At 62.1% G+C, this 19420-nt stretch overlaps 1 protein-coding gene across 2 annotated transcripts; it reads left to right on the top strand.

Annotated features, from left to right (window-relative positions):
* The first annotated feature begins 28 nt into the window (after window positions 1–28).
* On the top strand, window positions 29–19240 carry DPH1 (diphthamide biosynthesis 1). Of its 2 annotated transcripts, none has more exons than XM_069791264.1 (12): window positions 29–109; window positions 820–972; window positions 3438–3501; window positions 11557–11678; window positions 13443–13597; window positions 14305–14426; window positions 15663–15731; window positions 16530–16686; window positions 17674–17774; window positions 18102–18180; window positions 18521–18652; window positions 19093–19240. In XM_069791264.1, exons 1-12 carry the CDS (start codon window positions 61–63, stop codon window positions 19168–19170), a joined length of 1281 nt encoding a protein of 426 aa, XP_069647365.1. In that variant the 5' UTR covers window positions 29–60; the 3' UTR covers window positions 19171–19240. The 2 variants fall into 2 exon arrangements, with proteins under 2 accessions (XP_069647365.1, XP_069647363.1); XM_069791262.1 differs by having other exon boundaries at window positions 18521–18661; window positions 19099–19197.
* The last annotated feature ends 180 nt before the right edge of the window (window positions 19241–19420 follow it).

Raw genomic sequence — 19420 nt, 5'->3', positions numbered from 1 at the left:
CTCTGGCCTAGCGCGGGGCTCGCTTAGTGCTGCCTTCCCGCCTTCACGTGCTCCAGAGCCATGGCGGCCTCCGTGAGGGTCGGGAGCGCGGCCCCGGTGCCCGCCGCAGGTGGGCTGAGGTTGGGTCAACGCTGGGTTCCCGGTGCCGGTACCGGGTGCTATTTCGGCTGCCTCGGCGAGGGAGGCCGGGCCGGCGGCGGGGGAGGCTCCGCCACCGGCCCGGCCTCCCCCGCCGCCGGCCCGGCCCAGCTGGCCCTTTGGCGGTTCGACCGTGGGCCGTGCGGGGAGGGTTTGGTGGCTCATGAGTGCCGGTGTTGGGCTGGAAATAGTGAATAATCCCCCTGCTGTCACTCCCCCGCCGCTCTCCGGCTTTGCCGAGCTGTAGGGGGGCGGTTGCTGGCGGGGGCTGGCTTCAGGATGAGGCTCCCGGGGACGGGCCTGGCTCACCCGCTGCTGTTGCCTTTTTCCCGGTGGGATGACGGGATCCCCTTGTTGGGGCAGAAGGGACCCCCGGGGTGCTTGCGGATGAGCCGTAGGGGGTTGTGTCTGGTGTCCTCCTGGCTTGGGGGGAGCCAGCCCCACTCGTAGGGTTTCACATAGTTACAGTGGTACTTTCTGGGAAAAAAAAAAAAAAGGCGTTTTCCCCCCCAAAAAGTGCCAACAACCTGCCCCCAGCATGAAGGGCAGAAACTCACCCCCTTCTCCCGCCTGCTTGTCCCCGGGGGTGGCATGAGGGCAGCGAGAATGCTGCTGGCCCAAGGGGTACGCGGTGTGCTGCCTTCCCGGTCGCTCCTTTAGGCCACCTCGTTTGTCCCGCAGCCCGAGGCCCCATGCGGCGAGCAGCGCAGCAGATCCCCGAGGAGATCCTCAGTAATGTGGAGCTGCGGGAGGCGATGGAGGCCTTGCCCCGAAACTACAACTTCGAGATCCCCAAGACTATCTGGCGGATCCGGCAGGCTCAGGCCAGGAAGGGTGAGCGCCAGCCCTGGGGACGAGGGGTTTCGGGGCTGCAGCGTGGCGAGTTGGTGCTGCTGAGCTCGCCAGTGGTGAGGGAGCCCGCTTGGGCCAGGGTGCGGGGCCAATGAGGCTGGAGCAGGGATGGTGGCGAGCTGCCCGGCATGCCCTGGCATGTTTAGGTTCTGTCTTGGCGAGCTCTCCTTCCCTCAAGGGGGTTTAATAGATCTGTATCTCTGGATTATAATCACATCGGACAGGATAGGTTGAGCTGCGCGGACCTGTCAGCCTGCGAGATGTGTCTGGGATGCCGGCCAGGTCCCTGCTGCTCTCCTCTCTCCCTGCACTTTTCTGCCATGTTGCCAGGGCTGGGCAGGGGGAGCCCCACAATGCCCGGCTGCGGGGGGCTGGAGGGGCTGGTGGAGAGCTGGGTCATGCTACGCCCTGGTCTGAACCTTCCTCGGGGTCCTTGGGGGGTTGCTGTAGCCCCAGAGGGGTGGGGAGTGGCTGTGGTGGCCCCAGAGCAGGTGCTGTGGTGCTGCAGGGTGGTGCCAGGGCTGTCCCCTCGCACCGTGTGCATCCTGCTGTGGCTGAGCCAGCTCTTGGTATGTGGTCGGCTACAGGCATCAGGGCGTGGAGCCTCCTTTGTCGTGGGTGTCACCAGTGTCCTCACCCATGCTTTCCAACAGAGGCAGGGGCTGCTCACTGGGTTGTTTGGCGCCAGGGGCTCCGGACAGAGCCAGATTTGAAACGCAGTGTCTACCTAGGAATGTCTCTGCCTTCTGCCACTGAGCTGGCAGGAGCTGGCAGGCGTCCCGGGGGTGTCCCGGGAGCTGCTGCCTGAACTGGTCCCGGCTGTGATGCCGAAGGTTTGGAGGCTGTGGGGCTGTCCGGTCCATCCCAGCTGCGGTGTGGGTGGCAGGGCTGCCCATCAGGATGCAGTGAGGCCGCCCAGCCGTGCCGCTCTGGCTTTCGTTGCTGTATTTTGCTGCTTGGCACCTCCTAATTAAATGTAAATATGCGGCTGGGATTTAGACTTCAGAGCTGGGAGCAGAGCCCATCAGCCAGCCAGCCGTGCTGGGATTTAAAAATCTGCGCGTGCAGAGCCCAGCCAGGGGCTCGTTGCTGGGGGAACGCAGCCTCCCACCGGGCTGCGGCCAGCCCTGCCTGCGCCCTGCCTGCTGCGGGGTTTGGGGGGGGCTGGGGTGTCATCCCCTGTCCCCATAGTGCCATGCAGGTGGAGAGTGACCCAGCTGCCTCCTGCCAACCCCTCGCTGGGGGAGGCAAAGCTGTTTGTGGGTCTGCTTGTTGGCGGCAGTCTGAGGTGGAGGGCAGTCCCAAATGATCCCGAACGGGCTGGGGGATGCCAGGACCCTGAGCTGCCTGGTCCTCCCAGGTCGGGCAGGGGCTGACAGAGTGCGTGCAGCTTTTCCTTGGGCCCTGCAGGTTGGAGCAGGGTGAGATTAGCCCCGTTTGGGCCAGGTCTTTGCACAGCTCCACGCTGGCCAGCGGGCTGGGCTTGGCAGCACAGGGATGTCTGTTGGAGGGGGATCTGGAGAGGACGTTTGGATAAATATTGCTGGAGCTGAGGTGTCTTAGTGAGATTGGGAGGTGAAACAGCAGTGGAATTAATGGGGCCTCCTCCATTCATCTCCCCCAGCATGGTCCTTGCTCCTCCCCACTGTCCTGGGGCAGCTTGGGGGGACCCACGGGGGTGTCCTGGCTGGAGCCCAGGTGCTAGGGGGGCCCAGCTGAGCTGCAGAGGCAAAGGGATTTGTTCCAAGCTGTGAGGAGGGAGCAAACCAAGAAGCATCATTCGCTGATGAATATATTTCTGCTAGGCACAACGCTCTATCGTTGCCGGCCACCCTCCCAAAACAAGGAGAGAAGCAGGGAGGGGAGGTGCAGAGAAGGGCAGCGAGGATGATCAGAGGTTTGGAACGGCTTCTGTACAAGGAGAGATTAAATAGATTTAGATCCTTTAGCTGGAAAAGAGGCAAACGAAGGGGGATATGATAGAGGGATATAGAATTGTGAATGATGAGGAGAGGCTGAACAGGGGATGATTATTCGGTCTTTCTTGTAATGGGAGAACCAGGGGCACGTGTTTACATTATTAGGAGTGGGTTTAAAATAAACAGAAGAAAGTACCTTTTCCTGTGCAGCACATAATTAAAATCTGGAACTCATTACTGCGGGAAGCAGGAGAGACCAGCAGTGTCAGTGGGTTCAAAAAGGGATGAGGTGTGTGTGCAGGGCCTGGGTGTGAGCAGGGAGAATGGATATGGGCTGAGGCAGGACCACATGCACCCCAGCTGCCAGAGCCACCAGGATTTTTGGCCAATTTCTGGCTGGTTTTGGGAGGGTTGTTCTGCAGCTGCCGCTTGAGCTGGATGCGTTGACCCCAGGGGTTGGTGCCCAGGTCCCCATTTTGGGGCATCCCCTCCAGCCCCTCCTAACCCTGGGGCTGTTTTTCTTCCCAGTGGCCCTGCAGATGCCGGAAGGGCTCCTCATGTTCGCCTGCACCATTGCAGACATCGTTGAGCGGTAAGATGATGGCTTTTCCACGCTTCCCCGCTTGGCTGCGGAGCCTGGCGAGGGGATGGGGGTTGCTGCCGGGAATGGGGTGGCCGTCGGACAGGGCTGTCTGGGCAGGATGAAGCCCAGGGCTACTGCTGAGGGGGGTGTGGGGGGGCCCCAGCATGTCTGCCCTTGCAGGGACACCTTGGCCACAGGCGCAGGCAACGCTGCTGTCCTGCGGCAGGTCGCAGACACCCGCTGCCAGCCCCAGGGACAGGGACTGGCACTGCGCCAGCCTGGCCCTCGCCGCTCGGCTTCTCCTCTCGTCGCTTTGCCGGGAGCTGCTGACAAGCTCAGTGTGTCGGGGCCCTTGCTGGGGTGACGGAGCCAGGGAGCAACCGTGTTAACAACTGGCTGACGCCAGCTCAGTGCCTGCGCACTCACCACAGCAGTGCAGCCAGCGAAGGGAGGGCCGGCAGTGGGGCCGCTACCACCACATGGGTCCCCTGCCCTCCTCCCTTGCCGTTGCATCCTGTCCCCGTGGCCGCGGTCTGGCTGTGCCACTCTCAGGGCAGCACGGAGGTGCTTGGGGGCAGCTCTTCTCCAGCTGTGGAGGCCTGAGGCCACAGTGATGGCCTGGAGGGGTTGACTGTAAGTGGCTCCTGCTGGGCAGCCCCTTCCCCGTGGCTCCTATCCTGATTTTCTGTGCCACTTCGGAGGTGAGGTCAGAGGCGCTGGAGAGGAGCTGGGCTTTTCAGCGGCAGCGGATGCAAGCACCTTGCAGGAATGGGCCGTAATCTCCCTACCGCCAAGCGCGCCTGCCTCCCTCCCTCCCTGCCTGCCTGCCGGCTTTCTCCCTGCTGCGGCTGCCCCCTCCCCAGCCCCTCTCTGTTTTTGCACAGTGAATTAGTGCTAATAGCACCGCATGCCTCGTCTGCCATTGGGGTCGCGGCACTCATTAGTAAGCTGCCTTCCCAGGGCGAACAGGCTCGCCTCCTCGCCGCCGCTAGCTGAGCAGCCACTGCCGTGATGGGTGGCGAGGCAGCCGTGCTTGCAGGCTTTGTCCCCACTTTACCATCGTTTCCCCTGCGGGACCATGGCAGCCCCACGCTTGGGGTGGTCGAGGGAGCAGTGGGAAGGTGGGCACGGGCAGGGGATGGGTGTGGGGGGCAGGGGGGACGGGTGCAAGTGTGGGCGGCTCCGCGTGGGCTTGTCCCTTTAAGCAGAGCTGCCTCCTCTCCGGCTTTGGCACGCAGCCGCTTTCATGTCTCCAACTTCAAAGGCAGCGGATTAAGGGGCTCTTTTATCTGAATGAAACCTTAAGCCCCACTTCCCGGTGGATGCCAGGGTGCTGGCATCCCCACTGGACTCGCCTTCCCTGCCAAGGGTACTCCGCAGGGCTGAAGTGGGGTGCTGGGTGCCGGGGTGGGGGGTGCTGGTGGGAGATGGGTGGTGGGAGATGGTTGCTGTGTGGGGAGAGGTGCCTGGCCAAGAGCAGGGACATGGCAGCACCTATCGGTTGGTAGTTGGATGGGGGATGGCTTCGAGGCTGAGCAGGAGGGCCGTATCCTTCCTTCGCTGCTGCCGCACAGTACCCAGAGACACCCTGCTGCCGGTCTCTTGCCAGGAACACTGGGTGCCATCCATGATTCTGGCTGGGATTGTCGCTGTGCTGGGTACCAGCACTGCCGGCTGGAGGATCATGGCTGTGGGCAGGAGTGAGCCCAGCCCTGTTCCCGCTCTCTCGGGGACATGCTTGGGACCTGGTTACATTGCCGTAGGTGAGGTGTGAATCGGCAGGTGGCCTCGTTAGTGCCTGCCTCTTCCTGCTATTAATATTCATCACTGGCATTAATGTGGAATTGCTGCTCGGCCGCCGCTCCTGCTGGCCCTCCTAACCCGGCGCTGGGGCCGGATGAGCCTCCGACGTGACGGGAATCGCTGCAGCCGTGTGCTCTGGCAGTGGCTGCCATAGCCAAGCTGGCGACAGGGGCTTGGGCTACTGTCAGCCCTGCGGTGGCATGTCCCCTTCCCACTGGGGACAGAGGGGACATGAGGGCTGAGCATGCCAGGGATACCAGCGCCGATGGGGACCATTGCTCAGCAAGCAGCCCCTCTCCCCAGCCCATCCCCGCAGCCTCCTGCCCCCTCCTTGCTGGTGGAATTTGGGGCTTGGGGATGCCAACAAGCTCCCCCTCTCCTTCGTGCTCTGGTAATGACTGCAGAGCCATGCCTGGGGCTGGTGCCCCTGGGGCAACGGTGCCCATCCCCGTGTGTTCTGGCTCAACCGGATCTGTGTCTGCCGCCACTCAGATGGAATATTTATCCCTTCTGCTGGAGCTGTCTTTTAATAAAATATTTGCGCCGTGGCCTGGCAGTGCTGGGGAGGGCCAAGAGCGGGGACGTGGCATCGCTCCACTGCAGCACGGATGGCTTGGGGGGACACGGTGTTGTCTGTGGGTCTGTCTGTCCCTGTGCAGGGGAATGGCAATGTCACCGCGTCCCCCACTGCAATGTGGGAGTGAGCAGGCCCCCTGGGAGCCCCAGTGGGGGCAAGGAGGGGAGGGGGCTGCCAGGTGGGGACCCCCCCCCGGCACCCTGTCCGGGCTTCCCAGCTTTGCTCTGGCGGCTTGCCAAGCCCCAAGGGGCTGCGAGGATGAAGATGTAGCCAAAGTGTCACAGCTGCTGCCTCCGGAAAGGCTGGTGGGGTACTTAGCCTGGAGCCTTTGAAATTGAGAGCGCACTTACAGCATTGACTGGTGTGAGGCCCAGTTAATTAGCGTTAATAGGTTTGTCATTATCGAACCTGCACGGGGGTGAGCGGCCGGCTGCGGGGGGGTGGCAGGGCTGGGGTCTGCTGAGCTGGTGGGGCGGCGGGCTGCCGAAACCGCATCACGACGCTCTCGCGGCACCTTCCAAATTGGCTCCGTTTGTCACGGCTGATGTAATTCGGCGGAGGGTAACTCGTGCTGGGGGGCGGCAGCGTGGAGAGGTGCGTGGGGGGAGCTCGGACCGCGGCTCGGGGAGGGGGGCAGCCCCCCAGCCCACCCGCTGTCGTGCTGGGAAGGCAGCAGCCGTGTCCCCTGTACCACTGCCTTGGTGGAGGCGGGGGGGTGCAGCCGTGAGCGCACCCCTCCTCTCCCCGCACCGGGGCTGGAGCAGACGGATCAGCTGGGCTCTCAGCTGGGCTTTTGATTCCTTGTTAATAAAGTCAGCTGTCAGGCTTCGCAGCTGCTAATCCTTCCATCTCCCCGCGCCGCGACCGGGCAAGTGGCTCCTGCTAATCAGCCGTGGCTCGGCGGCGGGGACGGGTGATGGCGGGGAGGGGGTGGCTGCCCTGCCACAGCCTTAGCACCTCCCAATGGCCTGATGGCTTTTGAGCATCGGTGCAAGGCACTGCTGGGGGTGCGCAGAGCATCCCAGTGATGATGCCATAGCGTGCCCAGCAGCGTACGAGGACATTTCAGAATGACGGGGGTCTTGAATTGTCTCTGATTGAGCAGCAAAGAGTTAAACATCGTGTACACAGCCTAGCAGCTCTGGCATGGCTTAAAATGCCCTGCTGTGGCTGTGATAGTGAGGACAAAAAAGCCCCTGAGGGCTGGTGTGCCCAGCAGGTCCCTGGTGCCACAGGCAGGTCCCTGGTGCCACGCAGGCTGTCCCCTCCTGGGGTTGGTGGGTGTCAGGACAAGGACACCAGGTCCCCTAGCCAAGCAGATCTGTGATGTGCCACTGAGCAATGTGGTACTGAGTGCCATGGTGAAGCCGGTGGCATCACCAGGGGTCCCAAAGGGCTGTCCTGGGATGCTAACGCAGGTCAGGATCTGGCCTTGATGGCACAGTGCCGTAGCTCTGCCAGCCAGCACTGCCTTCCCTTCTCCCCTTGTCCTTTAAGTGCAACCCAGAGGCACTGGCAGCACGGTGCAGCACGCTGTGCAGGGGAATTTAATCACCGTCATTAACCGCACAACAGCATCATTAGGGAGAATGAAGTTCTCACTTCATTGGAGATGTTTAAAACCTCAGCCTGGGCGATGACTGGTGTAGGGGGGACTGGGCAGGAGAGCGTGTGTGGGGTCTATAGGACTGTCACCTCCCAGGGCTGGGATGTGCCAACACAGGTGTGGTGCCCACCACCATGCGCCCCACACCACTTCTTTGTGTCCCCACGGAGTCCGGGGAGCTGGCACCAACGGGCAGGGCCGTGGCCTGGCCATGGGGAAGAGGGGACAGGCACCATCTGGGTACAGGACAGCCATGGTGGCTTTGCCACTACTACGCGCTGGGCCCTTGGTTTGCCTTACTTCAGTTTTTTTGCAGCTACAGGGCCAGCAAAGTTGGGGTACCCCCGGGACGTGCCCCTCGGGATGGTGGGGTTAGCCCTGGCACCTCCAGTGAGGATGCAGGGGGAGGTCCTCTCAGGGGAGGGAACCCAGCCAGAGATGGCTGCTCCTGGGGGGCTGCGGGGACGTGCACCTCACCCCGTCCTGACCCACTTGCAGATGCTCTGTGGAGCCCCGCGCTGCTGGCGGGTGGTGATTGCCCAGCTGCAGTGGGGCTCTTCCAGCACTGTTTGCAGTAAAATTGCAAACTCATTATTTTAATTACGTGCAGCCTTCCTGTGTTAATGAAGTTGGGAGTCTGGTAATAGGGCTTGGTGATGAGCTTCTCCACTAATTAAGTGCATTGTTCTTGGCCGGGGCTGTGCTCAGCCCCCATGCCCCAGGACAGTGGCACCCACTGGCGCCCATCCCTGGACAGGACAGGCAGTCGGTGTAGGGTTTTTGGGGTGATCATGGGGCTCTGCCTTTCCCCCGGAGGACAGGGCTTGGGGTATTTGCAGGTCATAACCCTCTTGCTTATCCCCGGGCGTTTCCTGGCAGGGAGGTGGCACCACGCCACAGTGTGACTGTGCTGTAAAGGGCCACATGCAGGCGAGGCAGGTGACTGTGAAGCAAGGAGCAGCCCAGTCTGCATCCCCATCCCCAGCGGGACACACGGGCACCCCAGCATCTTGGTCGCAGCTTCATCCTCCGGCAGCCTCATGGTGCCAGGTCTGGCTGCTTTCAGCTCGGTCCCTGCAGTCCCCTCCATGCCCAGGGCTGCTGGAGCCAGGCGCAATGGACAAGCTGGGGCTGAGGACTCTTCTCTGCCAGGGAGAGCGGCTCTGCTTCACATTGTGAGAACCAGCATGGTATCTTTCACACGCTGCTGTGGTGTCAGGGGACCCTGCGCTCCTACCGGCAGCAAATGCTCTCATTTATTTGTCGAGGGGCCAGGATAAATCAGGCCTGCTCCAGCCCAGCGCCTGTGCTCGGGTGGCAGGGAGCAGCCGCCCCATGCCTGGGGACGTGCTGGCACTGGGTGTGCTTGTCTGTCCCAGCATTTTCAGCCTTCAAACTTGTCCTCAGGTCGCTGTTGCCTCTGTCCCACACTGGCCAGGGAAGAGCGGGGCTGGGAGGGTCCAGGGGTCCTGGCAGTTGGGATCGGGGCTGGGACCTGGCCTGCCCGGGCATGCATCCTGCCAGTGCTGAGCATGGTGCTTTATAAATGGGATTTTGGGAGCCATCTGTTTAAAGGAGGAGATAATGAATTAGGGGGAGATGAGAAAAATGCTAAGGCTGGGTGGTTTTTCAGAATGAGCCGGGGTTTGCGGGACGTAAAAGATGAATAACCTCCCCACGTGTTCAATATTCATGAGCTCCCAGCCGTAGTGAGCGGCTCAGCGCTGGGTGGGGACAGCCCCATCACCACATCCTCCCTGCCGGCATGCTGCTGGGACCTGTCCACGGCTGCGATGAGTTGCAGAGACACGAAACACCCACAAGGACGCTCCCGTTGCTGCCCCTCGCCTGCATCCCAGTCCAGTCTGGCGGGCGAGCAGCTCCCTGGCCTGCGTTGGAGGCAGGTGGCTGCTAATTGATGTTTCCTTCCTCTGTAGTTTGATGAAAGGCTCCGGCGACACCGAACTGATTAAAACATCAAGGGGAGGCCCCCGCACTTGCCTTTGATTTGTCTCGGGAGATGATTGCTGCTCCGCTCGACCATCCAGCCCAGCCGGCGCGGGTGACCCTGGTGCGTGCCGTCTTGGTGCCTCTGTGCCTCTCCTGCCGGCACCACCAGGCTGCCGGTACCCTTCCAGCCTTGCTGGACACAATGGCAGCACCACTGGGCTCTCTCCTCACCAGGCATCGTTCTACAGCCTCTTTGCTCCTTGCTCGGTCGTGGCTCCGCTCCCTGCAGCTGGAGCGGGATGGTTCCCCGTGGCCAGGGCAGGGCTCAGCCCCCTCTCTCCCTGCCCACGGGCCGGTGGCCACGTGCTGCAGGCTGCAGCCCTGCACGCTGGGCACGGGCCACAGGCGCCTCTGCCAGCCTCTGCCCTCCTCCCTCCGCCGTTGCTATTTCACTTTCTTGCTCTTCACCCCCAGGGACTTTCTCTGGGGTTTGGGCCAATTTGCATACATTTTAATCTATAAAAAATTAAGCGGCGCTGGCTGCCGCTCTGAGTCAGACCTCCCCGTCCTGAATCTTAAGGAGCTGAATAATTTTCCACTTTTGCTGAGATGTGTGGAGTCTGATTCATGTTCATCTCATCACCTCTCATTAGAGGAGGGGGCTGAGGGCTTGGGGGGGGTGGAGAAGAGCCTTTTCGAACCTTTGCCAGCAGCCCCCAGTCCTATGGCACGGCCGTGTAGGCAGCGGAGGAGCCATCCTCCTGTCCAGGCCATGCTGGCAGCGAGGGACCATGGGATTTGTGTGCTGGCAAGGATCTGCTCCATCTTCTGACTGTCCCCAATGGCGTCCCCAGCCCTTGTGACACTGCGAGAAGCGGGAGATGCCTGGGCTGGACGCGGGAGGTGGGGATGGCTTTTCCCCCTCTCCCGGGATGCTCCAGCAGAGACGTTCCCCTGTCCCCCTCCCCGGGTGCTGACGGATGGGCCGGAGCTGTTAATATTCAGCACGCTCCGCCATTTCTCCACCTTCTGCCATCTGCCCAGCTCTGCCCACCATTTCTATTCTTGCTGCCGACGTAACGCTCCCTGCCTGGCGCTCGGGGGGGAGCGTGCGGGACCCTGGCCCCCAGCCAGCACCGGGTGCCGGCAGGGGGTGACGCTGTGCCAGGGCGCCCACCTCCCCCAGCCCCTTCGCCCCAGCCCCGCACCAGCGGCAGGGCGGACCCCACTGGCACTGAGCTACAGCCGCTGGTGCAACCTCGGTGTAAATAAGGAATTAGCATCTGTTTTAAGCAGCCCCTCCAGGCACGGGGCTTTGTCATCGCGATACCTGCTTTCATCTGTAAACTACCACGGCAGCTCCCTGGGAAGGCAGCCAAGCTAATAATCCCCCAAAATGGTGCCATAAAATACCCACAAAGGTGGCGCCTTTAAATCATGCCAGAGCACCGGCTTTGCCACCCGGTGCTGGTGCATGCTCCTCCGCTGGCCGGCAGGTGCTAGGTAGGCTCGAGCTGGAGCGCTGGGATGCTGGAGCAGGGATGGGGGACAGCACCAGTGTTCACTCAGTGCTTTTCCTTGCCAAGTGCCACCTCAGCGCCAGCTGCTCCGGGAGCACACCCAGCTTGTCCAAACCGGCACCTGTGGGTGACACAGCCGGGTGCGGGCTGGGGTGTACCAGCTCACACGGTGCCTGGGCACAGGGGGACGGTGGCTTGGCCAGCCTGGATGGCATGGCTGGGGATGCCAGGGTGGCTGTTCTGGCCGATCCGGTGGATCTGGTCCCGAGGGCCGGCTGGTGGGAGCGGCAGCACCACGCTGCGCCGGGTCTCCCTCTGCTCCTCTCCCTGCTGGAGCATTAGGAAGCTGGCAGCGTATTGTTTGATGAGCGGATAATCCGCTGAATTGCAAACAGCTTTACCCAATTGAAGAGGCGGATTACCGCTCTCCAGCTTAATCATGTTGACATCTCGGAGAGTAGCCAGTGCTTGTCCTCTTTGGCGCGTGGCAAGGGGCTCGATGGCAGCGTGGGGTCCCCCAGCAGTGGTGTGCCATGGGGCTGGGGGGCAGGACGTGGGCTGTGGTGACAGCAGCCAGCCATGACCCTCACTGTTGTGCCTCCCCGCAGGTTCACAGATGCGGAGGCGGTGGTGATGGGCGACGTGACCTACGGTGCATGCTGCGTGGACGACTACACAGCCCGCGCCCTGGGTGCTGACTTCTTGGTGCACTATGGACACAGCTGCCTGAGTAGGTGACACTCGGCCCCGGGGCACTGCCAAGGCTATGGTGCATGGTACTGCGGAGGCTGTGCTGCTGCCACCGTGCTGTACCGAGCGGCTCCCCGCCCTGCTCGATGCCAGCTCGGAGACTTAGTGCCAAGGGCTAATCCCTTCCCAAAGGGATTCTGTTCTGCAGCCTCAGTTGTTGGCTTTGGACGAGGCCAGGCTGGCTGGGCAGCTGCCCGCGAGCAGGATTTTGGGGGCAGCAGGGCATGCTCATCCTGCTTGGCCACGCGCTGCCGCAGCGCCCGAATAGCAGCCCTGTGCCCAAGAGCAGAGCAGCAAGGCCGTGGCTTGGCAGGACCCCACTCGTCCAGGAGTCGCCGATGGGGACAGGGCTGCTCTCGCCCCGCACCCCACAGCTGTGGGCTTTGGGGGAAGTCGGGAGTGATGGCAGAGGGGAGCGACAGTCTGGGGGTCCCGCTCATCCCGGGGCTGGCGCGGGGCCGGGGAAAGCGGCTTTGCGGGTGCAACGCAGGCTGGGCGGGGAAGGGAGGAGGAGGCTGTGTGCTCCCCAGGCGGACAGTACTCTGGATCCAGTTGCCATGGAAACTGCGCTGCTGTCCCAGATGCTGCTAACTTTGAAGTCCACCCAGGATGGAATCAGCCCAAAAATAACAATAAGACGCTCTGGGTTTTAAGGTGGATCGGCAGAATTACCGTAGTGAGCGGCAGGCGTGTGCATCCCTGCTGCCACCACACTCCTGGCACCTGGCAGCCCTCCTGGACATTTATGGGGCTGTATAAATGGGTTTGAAGAATTGCGTCAGGCTCCGTATGAAATACAGACTCCCCACTTGAGAAATCTGTCCTGAAAGCCACATCAGTGTGAGCGTTTGCAGTGATAAATATCTGTGCTAGGTGCTTTGTTACGGAAGGAGGGTTATGGGCACCACTGGAACAGGGAGTATAAAACCCCTGGTTTGTAGCCTGCTATTCATGAATGAACAGCGGGAAGGGGAGGAAGGGGCCATATCCAGCAGTGCTCAGGAGCATGCCAGTGCAAGAGCCGGGCTGCTTCATGGGACAGGAGTCACATATTCTGGAGCTGCTCCCTGCAGGGACAGGCAGGCACTGCCAAGCTGCCTGTCACCAGCCCAGCCGCCATCCACTGCCCGTGGCCATGTGGTCCTTGCCTGCTCCGGGCTGGATGGGTTGCAGGGCACCCTGGGGTGCCCACAGAGTGACGAGAGGGTGCTGGGCTCCTTTTGGGCTGCCCACAGTACTCCCATCACCAGTGTGGCCGACGGTGGGGCGCGTCCCCGCGCAGCACACAGGCGCTTGCCCTCTCCCTCCCAGCCCCACGTGCCCTGTGGGAGGCAGTAATTTGCACTTAATTGTGATCAGGTGAAGAGCACCAAAATGGGAAGTGAATGCGGAGCTGTGGATCGATGTGGACTCTGTGTACTTTAATTATTCACTTAATTGTGGTGACACGGGCTTCTTAGCACTGGGGGTAATTAGATTTGTGTTCATTGATTCCCCAGGCTGCCATTATACGGAGAGAAGGAGCGGGTGCTCTCCACTGCTCCCATCTGCACCCCCTGCCCGGGGTGCCAGCATGGGCAGAAGGGTGGCACAGCCCACCCTGGCCTGCCCGCACTGAGGCGGTTGGGGCGCAGGGAGCCCCGCCAACATGCTTTATCCCCAGGCTGCAGGCAGCAGCGGCCGGGGGCTCGCCGAGGCCCCAGGTGTACCCCCCACACATAACCCTCTCTCTTCCTCTCACCAGTTCCCATCGATGCCACGCAGGGGCTGAAGATGCTCTATGTGTTTGTGGACATAAAGATCGACACGTTCCATTTCCTCGAGACCATTCGCTTCAACTTCGCAGCGGGCACCTCCCTGGCCCTCGTCAGCACCATCCAGTTCGTCTCCACGGTGCAGGTGAGATGGGGACCCCCAGCAGTGCAGGGCATGGGATGAAGCTTGTGTCTCTCCCTGCCTTGGCCCTGTCTTAGTCCCTCCCTGCCCCGGCTCTAGGGCTGGAGCGGCTGCCCCAGGTTGCCGGTGGTGACAGTTCCCCTCTAACGAGTCGCTGCAATAATATGCTGCTGCCGTAATGTTGATCAAGTACTTTATAATAACTCTGATCAATGTTTCATGGCGGCACCCCTCCCTGGCTCCCCTGGGAGCTGCTCTGTAAATGTCAGGGCAGGCGGTGGAGCACTTGGCATTTTGATGCAGTGCCGGCAGCGGCAGGGGAAGCTCCAGCGGGTCTGTCTGTCTGCCCCTGAACGGCCGGCTGGGCAGGACGGGAGGAGATGAATGAGCCTCTTGAGCCATGTCTATCTAAACACGGGGCTATCGAAGCATTAAGCATTTTCCCTTGTCTTTTAATTGATACGTTGGCTGAGCCTCGGTGAGCATCTCAGCTGTGTGGGGCCGTTACCCTCCGTGACGGTGCCAGCCTGAGCAGATGGGCTCCCCTCTGCTGCTGCTGTGCTGGGGCACAACAGCACAGCCATTGCCACTGATGCCCCATGGAGCCAGGGCCGGGGTGTCCCCAAGGGTCCCCAGCAGTGCCGGGGACCACTGGCCTCGGCCACGCTCTGTGCCACAGTCTGTCCCTGCTGACCCCACGTCTTCCACAGGCAGCGTCACAGGAGCTGCGCTCCCAGTACAAGGTGTGCGTGCCCCAGTGCAAGCCACTGTCCCCAGGGGAGATCCTAGGCTGCACATCGCCCCGGCTCGCCCAGGACACAGACGCCATCGTGTAAGTACCCAGGGTCCTCCAAGACCCTCCTGCCTGGTCTAGGCTGCCCGCCCTGCCTGTACCCCCTGCCTGGCCATGGGGTGGTTCTGGGGGGTGGCAGGGGGATGTCCGTGGGCTGGGACAGGCCCCCTCCAGCTCCCCACACTGCTTAGAGTGGCGCGTGCTCGTAGCACAGAGGAAATAATTGAGTCGTATATCAGAATAGATAATAGATGGAAGGGCGGGTGGATAATTGGAAAAGACAAATGGCCAGGGCCCAACATCACAGCAACATTAATTTTATTTAAGGACAGCAAATTAGAGGGAGCACTTCGCTTCCTATCACCTAATTATTTTAGGTAATGGAAATGCTTAATGTACTGTGAATGCAGTGCGCTGCAGAATAAATAAATACAAGGACCCCACCCTTGGGGGGAGCTGGGGAGCCCAGGTGTGGGTTTGGGCCCATCGAGCCCCATCTCTCTCACCCTGCTGGGAGCCAACAGTGCCGGCACCTTTCCAAGCGTGGCTGCGTGGGGAGCCAGGCTCATGATTGCCAGGCATGGGGTCAGTGGGGGCTCTGGCTTCATCCTGAGTGGCACCCGGCACTGGGGGAGAGGCGCTGCTTTCCATCTCTCCCCAAAGGCATTGGGAGCAGGCAGGGGCGGCCAGGCTGGCACCGCACTGGCGAGAGTGGGTCATTCCCGCCACCGGAGGAGCCACAGTGCGGTACCGACTGGCCGACCGTGCAGGTGCACGCAGCTGGCGTACCTGCGCCCTCCCTGTGTTATTATTTTCTTCTTTCCCTCGTCTCTGGGGCTAACTTTTGCAGACAAATTAGCTTTGATCTCCCAAAATGTCATTCTCCAATTAAGGGCAAAATCTAGTCAAGTTTTACGTCTGAATTCATTTTCCAAGCCCTCACTCCATTAGGGCAGCTGAATGAAAGGCTTTGAAATGTAATTGCTGACTTGAAATCCGATTAGAAATGGAAGCAGCAACGTCTAGAACCAGCCATTGAGATGGAGCAGCTCCCGGCCACCCCATGCTGGCGTGGGCATCCCTCCTCGCCCCGAGCGTGCCCTTCCTCTCCCACCCCAGCATACCGGGGGGCTGCACAGAGATGGGAAGACCTGGCTGTGCCTGCTGCCCTTGGGTTCCCAGCATCTCTGCACAGCGTGGCTTGGGAAACCAGCAGGCACATAGATGGGTGCTGCTGTTTGCCGTGTGCCGTAGCCCTCCCTCCTCTCTCGGCAGGTATTTGGGTGACGGGCGCTTCCACCTGGAGTCCATCATGATTGCCAACCCAGGGATACCTGCCTACAGGTACGGGCAGCCCACGGGCACCTGCTCCGGTCCCCATCAGCCCTGTGGCAGGGAGCACCCCAGCTCCCCCAGCACACTGGGAACCAGCTGTCCCCCCTGTGTACCCCAGGAGCATCCCCCAGCCCAGGGCTGGGCAGGCAGCTGCCTGCAGCGGGCACAGGCAGGGAAGGGGCCACAGGGCGGGTGAAGAGGTGCAGCGGGGAGATGAACGCCAGCCATTTACTCCAGCTGAATATAAACATTTTGACAAGTACCTGTGAAAGCTCATGGAGGTGCAGCCATTAAAGCCCGGCTGCTGCAGGCAGAGGCCATAAAGCGCGATGATGAGGCCGCTGAAAGCAGATGAAATATCAAGAGTGAAAGGCTGGGCCCATTTGGTGAAATCTGAATTTCTTAGTAGGTCGTTTGTTACTAACGGGAGGCGCACGTCAGGTTTATGGCGCTGGTGAAGCTGCCGAAACCCGAGTGGGATTTGATTAAAATTCTCCTCGTCAAACAAAGCAACAAATCAAAGATTTCTTCATAATTGATGAGCTGGGACAGGGGGGAGCTGAGCATGAAGCTGAGTGCGGAGCCCAGGCTGTGCCAGGTGTTGGGGGGCTGCGATGGGACACTCGCCTTGTCCCTGTCCTTGTCCCCTCTCTGCACTCTTAACGAGCCGGCTGGGCCCTGCATCGGCTGTGGGAGGCAATTAGTGTTGGTGAGGGACAGGCATCATTTGGAGCCAGCATGGAGGGGGGCAGGTGATGGGGCACGGGCAGGTGATGGGGCACATGTGAGCTCGGTTCTGCTTTGCAGGTACGATCCCTACAGCAAGGTCTTCTCCCAGGAGCACTACGGCCACGAGCACATGCACCGTGCTCGGCAGGATGCCATCCGCACCGCTGCCAGCGCCCACTGCTGGGGGCTTATCTTGGGCACGTTGGGGCGCCAGGGCTCCCCCGGCATCCTGCAGGTACTGTCCCCCTCCTCATGGCCCCCACCTGGGCACTGGGTGCTGCTCCTGGATAGGTGAAGGACCGGTGAGCGATGGCAGCATCGGTGCAGTGGCCTCGCTGCCGGGGTGAGGGTGGACCGGGCACCACTGGCAGCCCGTCAGTTGCCTCTGGCCTGGGTCTGTGTGGCCCCGAGCTGAGCGGGCAGGGCAATTAGCAGTGGATGAGGGAGCCTGGACAAGGTCTCATTAAACGTGCCCCTTGCTGGGGAGAGCTGGCCAGCCTTGGAGACCCCCCCGCACAGGCAGCTCAGCAATTAATTCCCTGGGTTTGTTTTAATTGGATGAACTTCTGATCAGGTTCAGCATCCCTGCTCAGCCACTGCACTGGCATTATCTGCACACCGGCTGGGCGAGGGGAGCAGGACCACAGTGTCCTGCCCCATGGGAGTGGGGTGCCCTGAGCACGGCAGCCCCGCTCACACCTGGCAATTTTTCGGGAGTCAAAGGTGAGATTTGGGGCAATGCAGGGACCAGTAGGCAGAGTAGGGCGGTGAGGTCCCAGCAGCCACTGTTCCGCAGTGGGCAGGACACAGGCATGGCTGGGGCTGGCTGGGCAGGGGCTGATTAGTGCCAGCTCCGGAGGACAAGGACGTCCCTGGCCCCTCCTGGGCCCCTCTCCTTCTCCTGCAGCCTCTGGCCGCAGCCAGCTCACGGGCAGGCAGGCGTCCCAGGGAAGGCAGCCGCTAACGAGAACAGATTGTTGTCATTGAGCGGTAATTACTTCATTAGACTGAGGCACACGCTGGGGAGAGCTGGGCACAAGCCGGAGCCGTGGCTGCAGTCCCTGTCACTGCGCCTGGCCATGCGATGTGGCCATGGGGCAGAGCTGGGACCCACAGAGGGTCTGATGGCTAGGAAAGGTCTATGAGCAGGGCTTGGGGGGCTTGCTGCGGGCATCTGTCTGGGCTCCCCTAACCCCCCCCCGGGTGCCTTTTCCCCCCGCAGCACCTGGAGTCGCGTCTCCGCGCCCTGGGCCGGCCCTTTGTGCGGGTGCTGCTGTCCGAGATCTTCCCCAGCAAGCTGCGCCTCTTCCCTGATGTGGACGCGTGAGTGCTGCTGACCCCCACACCAGCCCCCTGCGCCAGGGTCCCCAGGGTGCCCCATCCCTGTCTGGGCCCTCCGATTCCTGCTGGAAGCCATCCCTGCCACATCTGTCCCACTGTCACCTGGGTGGATACTATGCACCCCTGCGTGTGCTGTGGCCATGGCACGGGGAGGGGACGTGGTTGTTCCTGGCAGGTTGGCTCTGGCACAGTAGGGACCTTGCTCCCTGCCCGCTCCATTTCCTTCCAGGGGGTTGCTGCAAGGCTTTGTTGTGGTTTATTCTTCCCAAAATGCTTGTCCCCATCTGTTGCCGCCTGTTTCCCTTCCAGGTGGGTGCAGGTAGCCTGTCCCCGGCTCTCCATCGACTGGGGAGAAGCCTTCAGCAAGCCGCTGCTGACACCCTACGAGGTAGGCACCCCTCTCCCATTTTGGGGGGACCAACCCTGGCTTGGGGTGATGCGCCAGAGCCTCCCACAGAGCTGCGGTGCTGCGAGCTGCCAGGACAGGGCTGTCCCTGCAGCAGGGCAGCGTCCCCTCCTCTCCCCGGCTGTGCTCCATGCACGGCCCTGGGTGTGCCGCTGGGATTTCCGATCTTTTGTGAAACCAGCGGGATTCCCGGTGCTGTGAGCTTCGCTCTGGCAGTGCCCTGCTCGGCACACCAAGCCGCCACACTGGGACTTCTCCCAGCACCGCCGGCTCCCCCGCCGCAGGCACCGCTTGGGGATTCAGCTCCTTGTCCCCTCCGCAGGCCGCGGTGGCTCTCCGGGACGTCGAGTGGCAGCAGCCTTACCCCATGGATTTCTACGCCAGCCAGTCCCTGGGGCCATGGACAGTGAACCACGCCGGCACACAGCTCCCGCGCCACGGCCGGACAGCCCAGGTGGGCAGCGTGATGTCACCCGGGCACGGGATGTCACCGGGACGGGGGGTCCCCGCTCCATCCCTTCGATCTCGGTAACCGTGCGGGGTGGAAGGGATGGGCGGTGGGAGCGTTGGCGCGGGCTGAACGCCCTGTGCCAGTACGGTGTGTGTACGGTGCCGTACGGTGCCCGGTGCCACGTGCCGAAAGCGCCACCCTGTGGCTTCGTTCCCGGTGAACAGTAACGGGGCCGGTGCCAGCCCGGCTGGTGAGCCCCCCTCCCCTGCACCCCACAGCCCTTACTGGGGCAAGCGCCTGGCTGGCCCCGCGGCTCCCTGGGAGGGGGGGATTCCCCCAGCTGTGCCCCATGGGATGCTGTGGGCTGGGCACGGGCAGGCTCATCACAGGTCAGGCAGGGGCTGGGGTCCCATCCTGACATACCCCCCCCCTCTCTGCGGCAGGGGAAGCCACCCGTGACCCCCCCCACGCCGGTGGAGGGCGAGGAGAAGCTAAGCACCGGGGACCCAGCAGCCTCATGAGCGCAGCCTGCACCCCGTCCTGCTGCCGCCACGCTCCGGGACCCGGCGGGGGACACACACCCACCCCCCCACACCCCCCAACACCGAGGGTAAGCACCGCCGGGGCCTCCCGGTACCAGCACCGGAATGGATGGGGATGCACCCCGTACCTCGACGACACCGCTGCCCGCAAGGACCGACGCGGCTGCCCGCGGGCAGTGGGTCCCTGCAAAGCCAGGCCGTGCTGCAGGCTCTGCCCGCAGCAGCCCCC

Source organism: Haliaeetus albicilla, chromosome 9, assembly GCF_947461875.1.
Source record: "Haliaeetus albicilla chromosome 9, bHalAlb1.1, whole genome shotgun sequence".
In the NCBI taxonomy this organism is placed as follows: Eukaryota; Metazoa; Chordata; class Aves; order Accipitriformes; family Accipitridae; genus Haliaeetus; species Haliaeetus albicilla.
This window is presented reverse-complemented; position numbering and strand designations above follow the sequence as displayed.